We start from the raw sequence: 15,442 nt of genomic DNA on the forward strand, positions 1-15,442 counted from the left end.
CACTGCTACCAGGCTCTGAGGAGGTGTTGCTTTCAGAATTTCTGCTGGAACTGGAGACCGAGCAGGGTTAACAGCTTGGTGATTCAGTAACCAGAGAAAAAGACAGAGCCTTGCCACAGCCAGGAGGCAGGGCAGCCCAAGCCGTGAGCATTGGGTACTTTCCGGGGGACAAGGACAGGCTGGGATACAGGCTCAGCTCAGCAAGACCCTTGTCAGGGTAGGGCCTGGGGAGCTGAAGACTGGCCTTGCTGGAGCAGGGGCTAATGGCCTTGGGAGACTCACATGGTGTCCTGGGCCCTGGGCAGCATTGGGGGAGCTTTGGAGACCTGACATGAAGTCCTGGGACTGTGGGCAGGGTATGGGAACTTTGGGAGCGGGGTCAGGCTGTCTAGATTCATTAGTGCCCTTGGAACCATATGGAAACCATACAGAAAGAAATTTTGTTTAAAATTTTGATCTATAGAAAAAACAGCATTTGATCTGACTAAACAAGCACTGAGTAAGGTGGAACTGTCAGTTTCTGTATTCTTCATGCTGATGGGCACATACTAGAATTTGTTTACATGCACAAGAAACTAGGAGTATTGTAGAACTGCCTGCTGAAATACAACCCAAATACAGTTTGATCTATACTGTATCTTCAGGGCTTCTTTTGATCTTTTGTTGTGTGGGGGGCTTTTTTTGTTGTCTATTTCTTTGTTTTAATTTTTAAAATGGACAAGTCTAAACAGAAAAGAATCAAGGAATCATGAAATTTGTTGCTAAAGCTGTAAATAAGATTTGACTGAATTAATGCCTTTGGAATGTACAGTAGGTTTCTGTATGATAGAAGCAGTTTACTTTTGGTGGGGATAAGTTCAATGTGAGTGTCTGCTGCATGAAAACTAGCAGCTTAGAGAGAAGGCAGAAGAAATACTAAAAGCTACCATTTCCTGGGAACAACCTGGGAACTGTCTGGGTTTTTTGCAGAAGAATGCTTTGCCTTGGAGGCGGGTGGTTGTGCTGGCAATGTTGTTGCCATTCTTATTGTTTCCCCAAGAAAAAACACTTCTGCAGTTCAGGGTTTCAACTCTAAATCCTGACATCTGATAGCCATTCTTTGCCTTTGGGAGCCTGTCATCTAATAAATTATGTTTTTCTCAGAGAAAGGAGTCCTTCTTGCCTGACACCTGCTCTATTTTTGCCAAATTCCTAGGTTTCTGGTAGTGGTTCTGAGAGTTATACTACAAGCAGAAATCACAAACAGAGGAATTAGGTTTCAGGAGAGGACAACATAGAAGGACAAGATAAATAATGTGAAAACAACCATCTTGTTTTCCCCCAGTGTTCTTTTGTGACTTGCCTAAAATGAGAAAAATGTGTGTGGGGTTGGAAAAACAAATACAGGCAACCTGATCCACTGCATAAGCAGAAGTCAAAATGAAAATTTTCAAATATTATAAAAAGCATCATCAGATCTTTAAAGGATTTAAGCTGACCTCTCTATAACCTCTGTGTGCTCAGAGACAAAAGGACATGCTGAGAAGGAAGCGTGTCTGAGAGCATTACAGCAGGATGCTCTGGACAATGGAAATGCTGAGCTGTGTGGTATTTGGAGTATTTGCATGGAGATTCTGTGGTGCAATATATCAGTTTAGAGCATTTTTCTTCCCAGAATAAGACAACATTCTTGAAAGGAAAATGATGGAGAAAAAAAAAAAGGGATTTGCATACAGGTTTGAAGGAACTGGAGGATGTGAGGGGAGTCTTGGAATATGAATTAGTCTTGCATTTTAAATGTGGGCTTGAGTTTCATGCCTTTTTTTCCCCCTTCCTCATCTGAATTGAAAAATTATTAATTATAGGAGGGTATTTATTGGTAAGGGAGATTAGAGGTCTTGAATAGGGAATGAGATATAAATCATCTCTCTTGTTTAGTATTTTGAATAGAAGAGTCATGAGCTGGCTGGATTCTTAATTATCCTAATCAAATAAATGCTAAATGAGTTAAGCTCAGTAGTAACAACAACAATGTGTCTTTAAATAATTGTTTAAATACAACTAATTAAATTCTAGTCATCTCTTTGCACTAAGGAGGTCTCACACCTTCTCCTACTGCATAAATTTAAATGCAAATCTTTGGATTTATACAAACACTATAAGAGACAGATTTTTACAGTAATGAAGCAGTCTTAGAGACTGCTGATGGCTGGCATGAGTTCTTGCCAGTGTGGTTGTAAGCATAAGTGCTTAAAGCGGCGGCATTTTTTTCTACTCAAGCTGGCAGACTTGAATTCATAAGCTAATGCAATGAAAAATGTTTTTTTCCCCTCATTTAGAAATACAAGAAATTTAAAACGAAAGTGTATTTTCATCTGTAAAATATTCTGTTGTCTGTCTTCAGCAAGGTGTTGCAGAAAATGTTAGTCAAAATATGCACAAGACAGTTATACCAGGGGAGTGCCCTGTCCAGAGGCAGAAAATTGCACACTCCTACCTGCCAACTTCTATATTTATTGTTTAATCATGTTAGCAAAATCCATTCCAACATCTAAATTAAAATTTCAATATAAAAGGACAGTTGGGGTTCTAGTTCTGAATTACTGGAGGATCCATTGTTTCAACAAAAATGTTTGCAAGATTTTCATATTTCTTTTACATTTTAATTATAACTCATCAAATCTTAAATGATTACTCCTGGGTTAGACTCAGAAGAGTGTCACTGAGGGGTGTTCTAATTTAATGGAAACAGCATAACGTCTGTTTTTAATGTTTTAAAAGCAAATTTATATGGAAATTTTGCTCTAGAAGGAAGTCAATAGATATGGAGTTTTTTAACGCCTCCTGTTAAAATTCAAAACTTGAATTGAAGCAGCGCCAAAACAGTGTATTTTTTTTTTCTTGTAGCACTGTGATTGCATTTTCACAGCCTTTCATTTGTAGCCATTTTCTTCTGTTAAAATGAAGTTTTTATTTGTCTTTTGTAGTCGAGCTATCAAGACAAACCAGGACCTTTTGCCTGAGACGCCGTGGATCCAAATCTTCTATAATGACTTCTGGGGGACACTGCTTACTCACAGTGGGAGCCACAAGTCCTACAGACCTCTCTGCACACTTTCCTTCCGCATTAACCATGCTGTTGGGGGAATGGACCCGTGGGGCTACCACCTTGTAAATGTCCTCTTACATGCTGCAGTCACTGGCCTTTTCACAAACTTCTCCAGGATCCTCTTTGGCGATGGGTACTGGACCCTGATAGCGGGCCTGCTGTTTGCATCTCATCCCATCCACACGGAAGCTGTAGCCGGGATTGTAGGGAGGGCAGATATTGGAGCCTGCCTCTTCTTTCTGCTTTCCCTCATGTGTTACGTGAAGCACTGCTCTACCAGAGGTTCCTCACCAAGTACTTGGGGCTGGATCTTGGGAGCAGGGCTGTGTGCAGGATGCAGCATGCTGTGGAAGGAGCAAGGAGTGACTGTTCTGGCCATTTCAGCTGTGTACGATATCTTTGTATTTCATCGAATGAAAATGCATCAGATCGTTTCTGCTTTATACAAGGTGAGTCTCCTTTGCGGTAAGCTATTTGTGAGGCACCATTCACTGTTAAACAGGTGCTAAATGAGCTTTTGAGTATGCAATAATTCTTAGTAGTTTAGTCAACTCCCGAAAACAAGCACAGATGTTTAATGCTGAAAGAGCACTTCAAGAGCTTTAGTATGGTCTTTTTGCATTTTGTTTAAGCAATGTGTTATTAGCCATTGCTATTACAATTGCTGTTGCATTGCTGGGGACGGGCTTTTTGAGTTACTTTCCTTACTTCCAGCAGCTCCCTCATTCTGTTTACTATCAAGCACTGGATATCTGAGTCGAGCACTGGATATCTGACTGCCTTTTGCAAAGAATTCATTCATGCTCTTATCCTCTTGCATCTTGCAAACTCAGCTTAGTTTGGTCAGGCGTGCAAGTGCGGCAGCTGATATCATCAGCTTTGCTCCCTGAGGCAAAGATAAAACTTTCATTGTTCTAGTTTAACAGAGATGCATAGGACTTGGTGCATGCCTTTGGCACATATTTTTTTCTTCCCCTAGTAGGAGCTATGACTTAAATGTATTACTGTCTTAATAAAATAAGTATTTCCTATTTTTTAACTTCTACCCCAAGAACAAACAAGTAATATAAGCAAACAAACAAGCTCACCAAAGCCCCTAGCTTACCCAAAACTGTGTGCATTTTAGTGGTACTCAAAACCCCCAGTTAAAATCAAGAGTCCTTTACTGCAGTTGCTGTACAAATTGCTGTAGAGTTGCTGTACAAATGAGTAAGCTGAGTATATGTAATTTTCTTTTCAGTGAAATGGCTTTCTTTTAGAAAAATACTATATTGACAAAAGGACACCAATGTTTCAAATGGACATGTGTTGTCATATTTTTCAGTTGGATGTAGATTGCAAAAATGAAGTTTTATTGCTTTTCTTACTTACTCCAAACACCTTGCTTTGAAAATTTTGATTTCTCTTTGAAATAGATTGAAAAGAAATTGTAGTTTTTGATAAAGCAGTGGTGATTTCTGTTTGTACAGACTATATAGCTATAGTACAAAAAATAGTAGTAGAGAAAAAAAAACCAAAACACCCCATCACTTGTAGTTTCCTCTTATACTGTTCTAAGGTGTTGACTTAGTTATTTTGTTCTTTTCTGACAAAATGGAAAAGGAAGGAATAATTTCATATATATATATATACACACACACACACACACATATTTGGGGTTTTTTACTCATGTACTATGACATATGTAAGACCTCTGAATGTCTACAGCCAAATACTATATGGTACATTGTGCATCTAACGCTGGGCAGAAACCAACAGGAAACTGATTAGGTTGTTGCATTTATCTTTTCCTTAAAGTGCATCTGCAACAGTAGGCTTTATACTGAAAGGCACAAAGATGAGACCTTTTCAAGTGCTTCAAGGAGTTTAGTTAATAACTCAAGTGTTACCCTATCCTATGGGTTTAAACAGCAGTAAAAACGTTAATGTGACAGAAAATTCTGAACATCTAGAAAGATTTTTTATTATTGAACACTCATTGCTCAAACCTATGATCCTTGCAGATATTTCTGGTTGACTTTGAATTGAGAAAAGCTTGTTCCCACCTTTCTCCTCCTTTTCCATGCCAGGGTCAGAGTAAAATTGGTCCAGAAGAGACCTGAATGACACAGGTGAAATCCAAGGTTCCACATCCAAACTTTTTGAGTACAAGGTCTCTCTTCCTATGTGTGGAGCTCTAAATTTGGACGCCTGGCTTGTGAGGTTTTTTTTGCAACCAGCATCAGAGTTGTCTCGGACAGAAAGCTGGTGTCTTTGAAAATTTATTTTTTCATCTGTAATACTAGAAACAGTAATTCTGTGGTTTGTAGATTACAGACCTTTGTGGAGATTTGATTTTTGCTGGAGACAGTTTCACAGGGAAAGACTACATGGAATGAAAATACAAATATTTTGATTAATTGGCCAGAAATGCATTTTTTAATTCACTAGCTTACTAGGCTGCATGTTTCTTGCACATATGTTCTGGCTGAGTGCTGCTCAGCTGGAACAAATTAGAAAGAATTGTGTCCATATACCTGTTCTGGAATTTGTTCTTTGTGTTTTCCTAGTGTAATACTGGGAGAGGGCAACTTCAGGAGAAAGGGAAAAAAAAGACATCAAAAAGGTCAGTTGAGGAAAAAGTTGTAGTCTTTTGTAGTGTATTGGAGGGCAGTAGTTTAGAATGGAGCCAAGGAAGAAAGGAAAATAATTTGAAAGTTGGTTAGCCTGTACTACCTACGTAAGCAGTAACTGAATGTTTTGTAATGGTACAGTAAAAGGTCCTATCCCTTTCAGACTACCTAACCTTTAGCTCAGCCCTGTTCAGCTGGGCAGATAGAGCTGTTTCCTAGGCTGTGCTGCAAACAGAGCTGAGAGGAAATGCAGGTAAAAAAATAACCTTTAAATACCACACCCCTTCCCCAAATATCCCAGATATATCTTTTAGGAGTTACTTTAAACCTGAATCTGTTCATTTATATTCAGTCCTTTTCATTGCCCTACAAACAGCTGTACTGACTAACAGTGAGAGGAAGGATGCAGTGTGGGCACAGAAACAAGGAATGGAGAGAGATGGATTTGGGGGAGTAGCTGGTTAAGGACCTGGGCTGGTATGCTAGCGGTCTATGGCTTTCAACTTTGAAAACTCTGACATTTTCAGAATTTACCACTGGGGAAACCTAGACACAATTATTTATGTTTAAAGAAATAGTAAAACTACTGACCGTCTTCAGGATGACCAGTAAAGTATGAACTGGTACAAGCAACCTGAAAAATACTCCAGCTGATGGTAGGATATGGTATTGGGTGACAAGCCTATTTTTTTCCATTGTGCTCTTATCTTTGGGCCAAGTATCCAATGATACAAAATGATGGCTACTACTCTAGACCAGTTATCATGTGCATCCTGATTTGTCACATCGAGATCATGAAAACATCCCAGTGAATTTTGAGTAGACTGGCAGGACTTATAAACAAGGTAGCTGCAAAGCTGGACCACTAGCTGAGCAGATTAATGCTACCCCTTATTTAGAAGCTATTCTTGAGGTATCTTAAAAATTTGTATTGTAGCCACTTATTAAACTATCCAGCTCTTTCCTCAGTCATCTGTGAATTGGTTATTCAGTAGAACTTGGCTGCTGATTTTTTTTCTTTTGCCAAGTCTTGTATTCCTGTCTGCCTGTGATGCTCTCACTCTGGCTGGAAAAATTGTCAGTCTGGTCTCCATTTCATTTGGTTAGCTCTGTTTTATTCTGACTGCCTGACATGAAGGTATTCACCATCTTTGACTCAGAAGATTTTGATGGAATTGTATTTATTGCAGTCATAAATGAGTTGTCTGAAACGAGAGTAATTTCTGCTGGGATAAAGCATTCCTTGTGGAAGTTAGACTTTTGTTGTATTTTTCGGCATTCTAGACCTTGAGTAATTTCCAGTGTAAGTTGCATAAGCAGGTATGCAGATTGAGTTGTCAGGTGTGATAGGTATCAGAGATTGTACCTGTCAGCAGCTGGAGTTGTGCAAGTTAAACCACCAGAGGTGTAGTCCTGGAAGGGGGAGCTTGAATATGGAAGAGAGCTGTGATCAAGTTTGTTATTGCAGAAAATATGCAAATAAGAGAGGCTTAATTGTTTTGTACTTTCAATATTCAGCTTGAATGCGAAAGCATTAATCAACAGTCTTCTGTCCAATTAACAATACAAAGCTAATACAAATGCTACTGTGCTGTTCTTTTTTCACCTTGCGGGTTTTTTAGGTTTTCTTTTGTTTGCTTGCTTGTTTGGTTGGTTTTTTTTAAAGTGTGAGTGGATCTGAATAGCACTGGCAGTTAAAAAGATGGGTCAAATGCATTTAAAGCTCATTTTTAATATAATGGTAATGATAAAGTATTTATTTCTCAGGCTTAGGTATATAAACTGCTGTACTGAAATAACTAAACCAGATATAAGTTCTACTAATGTTGCACTGCTACAATACAGTAACATTTTAGCAGATCAACATATTGTTTAGGACAGAGGGCTTGTTATACCAAAATAAGGAAATGTATCTTTTCCATCACTTATTTGATTAAAATCTCCCTCTGGGAGGTCTGTCTCACATGTGGAATTAGTTATTGGTGTCTATAGCTTAACATGAACCACAAATTGGATTGCAGGGTACATCATCTAGCCTCATGTGCTATTATAACCGTATTGGTTTTGTAAAAGACAATTTTATTGGAGGCCTCTATTTTATTTAAGGCAATGATGTAAACGTGGGGACTCCATGGATGACGTGGTCAACCACCAAACCAAGTTTTATAAAATTCTTCTTTCTTTTATGGTCTTGGGACGGTCTTAGTTGTGGGTGATATGCTGCTGGGTATTAGATAAAGCTACTGATTTTTGAGAACACTCTGAAGTTCAAGTAAGCCACTTTCTGCATTCTTTAGTCTTTTAAGTTGCTATTTTTAGAACTATTATGCTTTGAAAAGCAATGTGAAAGTAAAATGCTACTCTTGATTTAAATTTGCAATTTTATCCTTCTCTTCTGAGGAGCTCTAAAGCCTTAGTAATGTAGTAGTCAGTGTTGCTTGTTGTTCATCTCTTCTCCATTTGCAAGTTATGCTATTTTGCAGTAATATTTCATCATTATTTAAAATCTAACTCAATGGTTTATTTTCTGCTTATTTCCTACCATCTGAGGAATTTCATTATGCTGAATTTACCCAGAAGTCTTGATATTTTGGCACGACTGATCAGAAACCTATTATTTTTTAATTTATTTCTCTTTTGAGTGGTCATGGTCCAGTCTTGTCTCCATGTCTTTGAAGTATAATATTTACAGGGTTTGGACTGTTAGGGCAGCAGCTACTCCCTTGCAGGACAGACTTCATCCTTGGAGTCAGATATTTAGTAAATATGCTTTTCACAGAAGCTGCTTTTATTCCAGTTAAATATAATAAATAACTTACAGCTTCAAAACATGACTTGACCTCTCACGGGTTCATTTTGTCTAACAAGAGCCACGTATTCAAGTGCACTGAGCTGTTAAATGTTGTGTTTGTGGGTTGGGTAACCTTTAGCATTTCAAAAACTGTGGAAGAGATTGGGGGCTCCATTTCCAGCTGGGGCCCCATTTATCCTGAGCATCTCTCATTCTGCAGTAGTCAGCTGGGGGTTAATTTTCCTGTCAGCTTTAAGGCTGTACAAAATGCTGAAGATGGTGAGACAAATGTGCCTGCACATACATTGCTCATATTTGTGGATGAGCCAGCTTGATGCTTTTCTCTTCACTCTGTTGGATGGCAACAACATGAAGCTTGTGTGGTCTTGACCATCACTCCCCCCCTGCTCCCCCCCAATATTTCCTAGACAAAAGAAGCTTTTTCCAATTTACTTCTCCCTTGACAATTTCAAGCAGCTAATACTGCTGTTTCCTGTAGTTGCCACAGCTCCTTGCTGCTTTCCTCTTTGATCCTGAAATAAGAAAAGCAAGATTAGCCTTCACTATCTTCTCAGAGATATTGATCTCCTGCAGGTCTCTGTGATGTCGGTGGAGTGGTACTGAATTGGACATCAATATGTATAAATAGCTGTTGTTTCCTGAAAATATTTTCATGGGGTGATTTAAACCACTGGAACAGGTCACATGTGACATAAATACAGCATCCTAAGGCAAATTTATCAGAGTTGTATCTTGTTAAAAATGAGGAATCATAAGATATCTTGTTGAAGTTGCTGACACTGGCATAATATGGATTATATTTTAATATTAAATCTGTAATGTCTTCATTGGAATTGCCACTAAAATTGCCCTATTTTATCTATCCACTTGAAGTCTACAGTAGTATTTAGGAGCCTATATTTGAGAATGCCTCTCTAGAAGGATAAAAAGGCAAAGTCTTCTTTAATAAATGAATAAATAAATAACAAAAGAGAGAAGGCTTTTCATATTTACAGGAACTGTGCCTTCAATTTACCAGAGGTTAGTTTGCCCCAGAAAGGTTCTTACTGTCTTCAGTCCTGCATAGGATTTATACTGCATGGAGGCATACAAAGTATGCTGTGGTGCTCCATTCTTCCCTGTTGTAGTTTAATCTCAGCTGGCACCTCAGCCCCACACAGCTGCTTGCTCACTCTGTCCCCTTAGGATGGGGAAGCGGAAAACTCAGAGATTGAGATAAAGGTAGTTTGATAGGTAAAGCAAAAGCTGTGTGTGCAAACAAAGCAAGGAATTCATTCACTGGTTCCCGTGGGCAGGAAGGTGTTCAGCCAGGTCCAGGAGAGCAGGGCTCTATCATGCACTGCCATTACTTGGGAAGACAAACGCCATCACTGATTATCTGCCACTTCCCGTTTCTTCCCTTAGCTTTATATGCTGAGCATGATGCCGTATGTCTGAAACATCTCTGTGGTCAGCTGTCCTGGCTGTGTCTCCTCCCAGCTCCTTGTGCACCCCCAGTCCCTCACTGGTGGGGCAGTGTGAGGGGAAGAAAAAGCCTTGATGCTGTGTGAGCACTGCTCAGCAGTAGCTAAAACATCCCTATGACTTCGACACTCTTTGCAGCACAAATCCATACATAGCCCCATTCTAAGTACTATGAAGAAAATATCCTCTATCTCAGACAAAACCAGCACATTCTCCCTGGTTTAAAAAGGATCTCTTTAAGAGGGACACGTTAAGAAAGTTTCCACAGGCTTTGCATACTTTTTGTTAGCACTTATTTTTCATTCTGAGGTTGCATGCCAATTACTGACATCAACAGCATGACTTTTTCATGGTGGCTTTTAATTACGGGGTATTTTGGGGGACTCACTACTTTGGATTCTACAAAATCTTTGCAAATAATATCAATCAGAAAATATTACTCTCCTAATTTTTAATGTTTCCATAATATTTAAGGCATCAGTTGAATGCACCAAGATTATCCTATTGTCTAACAGCTGAATTTCAGAATATCAGGCATTATTACAGATGTATGTTTTTTTCATCTTAGTGATTATTTAGCTTCCTAATTAAAGAAACTCTGTAAAACTGTTTTCCTAGAAGCTGACAATTTTCCTGTTAAAAAAAACACTATTAAAGAACAGTTAAATTTCATGCTTTTTTTGTGCTGTGGTAAGGGGACTTGGTTTCTGCAAACTTAGAGGGATAAGAAATAAATGTAGCTTTGGCCAATCTTCAGTTTTCCATTTGTTCATGAGCTAGAAAGCCATGTTCCTTTTTCCTCTGGCTCTGCTTCTCCCATGGGTCAGTTGACCAGGTACTGGCCACAGAATGGGAAAAACCATCCAGTGCTAAAAGCTCAGTGGTGTTTTAATGAGTTAAACATTACAATTTGGTGTAATTTCTTTTGTGCAGATTTGCCTCAGGAATTATGCCTTTCTGCTTAAACCTGGTGTAGTGCCATGGTTCAAATGCATGGATGTATCCATCAAGTATGGACTATGCTTGTTAAATGCCACACAGAAAGTTTATACCTGTGCCTGTGTATTCAATCATAAGTGCTTTACATTAGCCTCCTAATATCATGTTTAGACACCTAAATGTCCTGGTGTGGTGAAGTGTGGAATGCTTGTAACTCCTGGTGAGCTTTACCTAATGAACCCATTGCACTCGGTCAATCACAGCTAAATAGCAAGCTAAGCCTCTTGCTCCCCGAAGTCAGAGCATACAATAAGAGTGTCAGAAGAGAGAAAATCTGCAAGTATGTCCTCAATCAGAATCAGTTAGATTAGGGAGCAGGTGCAGCTTCTGGATGCTCTGACTTCCAGCAGTTTGCTACAGCACCTTTGGGAAAGATGAAGGATGCTGAGAATGTGAAGGTCAGGCTCCTGATATTTTGAGCATCTTAATTGTGGTCATCTCAGTTTCCGCACTGTAGTCCTCTGGCAGAGTTGCCTGAGTCTGTTCTAGAGAGACACATTCTCAGTTATGTTCCTAGAGTCCTATGCAATAGAGAGCCATTCCTGGTACATGAACATGAACATGGTCTGGTTCCTAACCTGAGAGTACTTCTGTTGAAGGAACAAAACTATATAGAAACCTTGCACCATAAGGGAGATTTTTTTCTGATATTAGGTTTCATTTTGAACTTTCTAGTTTATGCTCAGTTTCATTTAAATCATAATGATTTAACGATTACATACATGGTTTTTTTTGAGTGGTTCTAAACGTTAACCTGTGTAGACAGTTACAATATTAAAAAGGGGGGAAGTACAAGTGCGTGAGATTTACGGTGGAAATAGCCAGTTATGATAGAAGACAGCAAACACTTTTTGACATATTTACTGGAGGAACTGAACTATATTTTGTATCTATTGCGTGTATTTCTTTTTTCCAGCTGCAACATAGATTAGTTATGGGGAGGGAAGGAACCCATGCTTGCAGTTTTGTAGCTGTCTTTATGGGTCAGTTACTAGTAGGGGAATTTCCAGCCTCACTAACCTTGAATGTCACTTATAAAAGAGAAGTATCTCTTGATTCTGTGGATAATCCTCATTGTGAGAAAGGGAAAACAAAATATGTTTTATTCTTGAGTTTCTAGGAAATGAATTGAAAATGCGCATGTGGAGATTATGTTGAAATTTTCCAGAAGGTTTTGGGGGAAGGGAGAGAGAATTTTTCTACTTGGCTTTTAAATGCCAGGTAGAACATATATACCTTTTTATGATCAGAACTGTAAGACTTTCAAGCACATATACAGATTTTTTTTTTTTTTTAAGGCTATAGATTTGATTAGGTTGTGCAAAAGTCAGAGCTTCTGTGACATTTAATCACCAAAATCTCATTTTTCTCCTTGACAATAAAATATGGAAATAAATTCCCATAGCAACAAAGTCTTTAAGCTGAGTGTAGGGACATATTGAGTTAATAAAGGCAATGAGGGAGCAAGGGAAAAGAGAGGGTAGAATTGTATTGAGTCTCTGTAAATTCCTCCTCTCCCAGAAAACAGGACTTTGGAGGTTATGGATAATTTTTTTGCATGTTTTAGTCTGTATGTTTTAAAAGTATCTTGGGCAGCTTGTACTGCTGTAGACTACAATGAAGGTTGCATCAATAGCAGTGTTCATTTAGTAGGGATTTTGGGGCTATGGTTTATTCCTAAAATACATGTTTATTTTAGTTCTGTCTCTATACTTAGAAACTTTTCTCCTTAAAACATTATTAAATGTAGCAAAACATCACAAAATATCTCTCACAAGTTTTAAAACAGAAGAAATGCCAATTTTTTAAACTTTAATTCTTGCTTCTTTGTACTACATCATGTATAGTGGTTTTGGCTGTTTATAATTTGAAATCTGTAGAAAGTCCACATTAGCAATCTTGTGGAGTGATTTTTGTTTGTTTGTTTCCTTGTTTAAACAATTACATTTTTACCTCTTCTGATCTGAGCTGTTAGGCAAGAACTTGATAGTTGTGGGTAATTTTGGTGTAGAATATGGATTGAAAGATTCCAGGTTCCATGATAATGCAATCTTGTTCAGTTACAAAAAAAAATCCCAACGATAATTTCTTCCAGAACAAAAATTGCCAAACTGTCTATTTTTGTCTCAGTTCTAAACCCCTTTCAGGTAGAAGGTACCTGCATAATATGTATTTTACCTTATTTTTTTGCATCTCCTCTGATTTCTTACTGATTCACATACATACAATACCATACCAACCCAACCCTCCCCACACCAAGCTAGAAAAGAAAAAATATCCCCCCCCCAAAAAGCAAAATTAAAAAACTTCCTCAAAACAAACAAAAATCCCACAACCACACCCGCTCCATATATCTTTGTTCTGGTGGTGACATTTTTGCTTAGAAAAGCACGATTAATTTTTTCAGTCAACTTCTGTAAAAGCTGGCTAACTTTAGGGACTTTGGTACAGGCTGCAAAAATGGATTTAGAGGCAAGGTAAGTGGGTAGGGTCCTTGGCTGCCTCATACTAGACTGATACTAGTGCACAAAGTTTGAGGCTGGCCAGATGGCACATACCTGCTAATTTTATAATTTGACCTAAGTATTTATGAGCCCTCTCTTTGTCAGTACACCTTGTAGTCAAATTAAATTAGCACTATTATCATCTCAGGCACTTCAAAATAAGAAGGAAGTGTTAATAATTTAGAGGTAAACTTTGGAAAGTTTTCATTTGCTTTCTGTTTTGCAAATCCATAGAATAAATCTTTCCAGGATTTCATCTATAATACTGAAGTTTGAAAAAGGGAAAGAAAAATCCCTTACTTGCTCAAAATTGTGCTTCTTACTCAATGTTAGGATACTTTCAGATAAAACTATGTCCAGGCCGCAGTTGTGGCAGATTACTTGATATCTATAATCCCATTTTTTACCTGCAGTTTACACTTTAGTTACACATAAGTAACGCAAATTCTTTGGGAAAAAAAAAAAATCCCCAAAAACAAACAAACAAACAAAAAACCCACTAAAAAGAAGAGCAAGCACAATTAATTTTAAGTAATTAATATTTTAATTATTGGTTTGATAGCTCTGTGTTGATGTATGTTGAAGATGTGGTTTCCAAGCGCAACTTCGATGGATTTAAAAAAGGTGGTTTTTTTTTAATTTTCAGACCAGAAAATTGTTTGCATTCCAACATAGACCACCATATAAATGGTACTATATTAGCTGTAGATCCTATTAAATAACCATTTCTGCCTTGGTACTGCCCTGCTCATGGTATGGCGTGTTTCCAGCAATCTGTGGTCGCACTGCAGCGAAAAGGGTTGATGTGTCCTTGTGCTCTCAGGTTGGTCTCCAAGGTTCTGACCTGCCCAGACGGCTTTTCTGTGCTCTGATAATTGCCCCTGGAATCATCAGGTGAAATACTGAAGATACAGGTGTCAGTGTAGCTTCTTCAGTGTTAATTTGCCTTACTTATATTTGTGACTGCAAATCTACATCCACTAAGGAGGTGGTATGTCTGTGTAATAGCAACATGGCACAGATGTCTCCTTCAGTTATAGCCTGGTTTTCTACTGGAAATGAATTCAGTCTGAGAATAAAACTTTACTCTGAAGCAGCAGAGATTTATTAGTAAGTTTATTAATGAAGACAGTGCTCTTTGACTTAGTCCTTATTGCTCAGTGTTTTTAGCTTCAGGTCTTTACCAATCCTAATTAAAATGTTTGGTTTTCTCCCTGTGATGTTTAGAATGAAAGAATTTCAGTGCCTGCTTAAGTCCAAGTCTTTGGACTATCTACTGAAATTAAAAGGAAAAAAGGGAGAAATTAGTAAAGGTGAAAAAAAGCACCTTGATTGGAAAGTCGAGTGTTCCCAAGTGAAAATTTGGGAACCTATACAGGTCAAATATCTCTGTATTAATCAGAAGAATTGTCCTTATCAGCCAGATGTTATAGCTCCTTTCCTCTGTCCTTATCGTATGCAGTGTTTGTACTTTTTCTTGTGAACTTTGGCGGAGTAATGAAAAGTGAAATTTTAGAAAATCTTTTTTGATATGTGACCTTCCATTCCATGGCATTGGTGGTTAGCTTAGTGCCTCCGTGGGCTAATAAATTCATGTTTTAATAGAGTTATTTGTTTTGCTTGTGGTGTAGCTCCCTCCCTCAGGGGGAGCTTTGTAAGTCTGTCTGTCAGGTGCTCTGCTTTGCTGTTTCATCCTCTGGGCATGGTTACAGTATTTTGATTAAATGTTATATTACTGTGATACACAAAAAATTTAAAATGCTAATATTTTTTCTAAAAAAAGGTATTTAAAAGAACCCCAAATGTACATGTCTGAAAATGCAGGCTTAACCTTTTTGTGAGTGTCAAAGCCATACTGCTTCACATCAACAGACTTCTTCCAAGCCTGTCAACATGAAGAGATGCAGCAATATGGCTCCAAAAATTTCTAACTAGAAATACTAGAAGTCTTTTTTAAGGAAGC

The 15,442-nt window shown here is 38.2% G+C and overlaps 1 protein-coding gene across 3 annotated transcripts in view; it reads left to right on the plus strand.

Annotated features, from left to right (window-relative positions):
• TMTC2 (transmembrane O-mannosyltransferase targeting cadherins 2) overlaps nucleotides 1–15,442 on the plus strand; it is a 236,503-nt gene that overhangs the window by 97,521 nt on the left and 123,540 nt on the right. For all 3 annotated transcript variants that reach the window (XM_066183320.1, XM_066183321.1, XM_066183322.1), the window contains exon 2: nucleotides 2,967–3,537. In XM_066183320.1, the coding sequence (XP_066039417.1) occupies nucleotides 2,967–3,537 (571 nt within the window). The remainder of the gene's footprint in view (nucleotides 1–2,966; nucleotides 3,538–15,442) is intronic.

Source organism: Chamaea fasciata, unplaced genomic scaffold (genome assembly GCF_029207755.1).
Source record: "Chamaea fasciata isolate MVZ Bird 193981 ecotype frontalis unplaced genomic scaffold, bChaFas1.0.hap1 SCAF_5, whole genome shotgun sequence".
Lineage (NCBI taxonomy): Eukaryota > Metazoa > Chordata > Aves > Passeriformes > Sylviidae > Chamaea > Chamaea fasciata.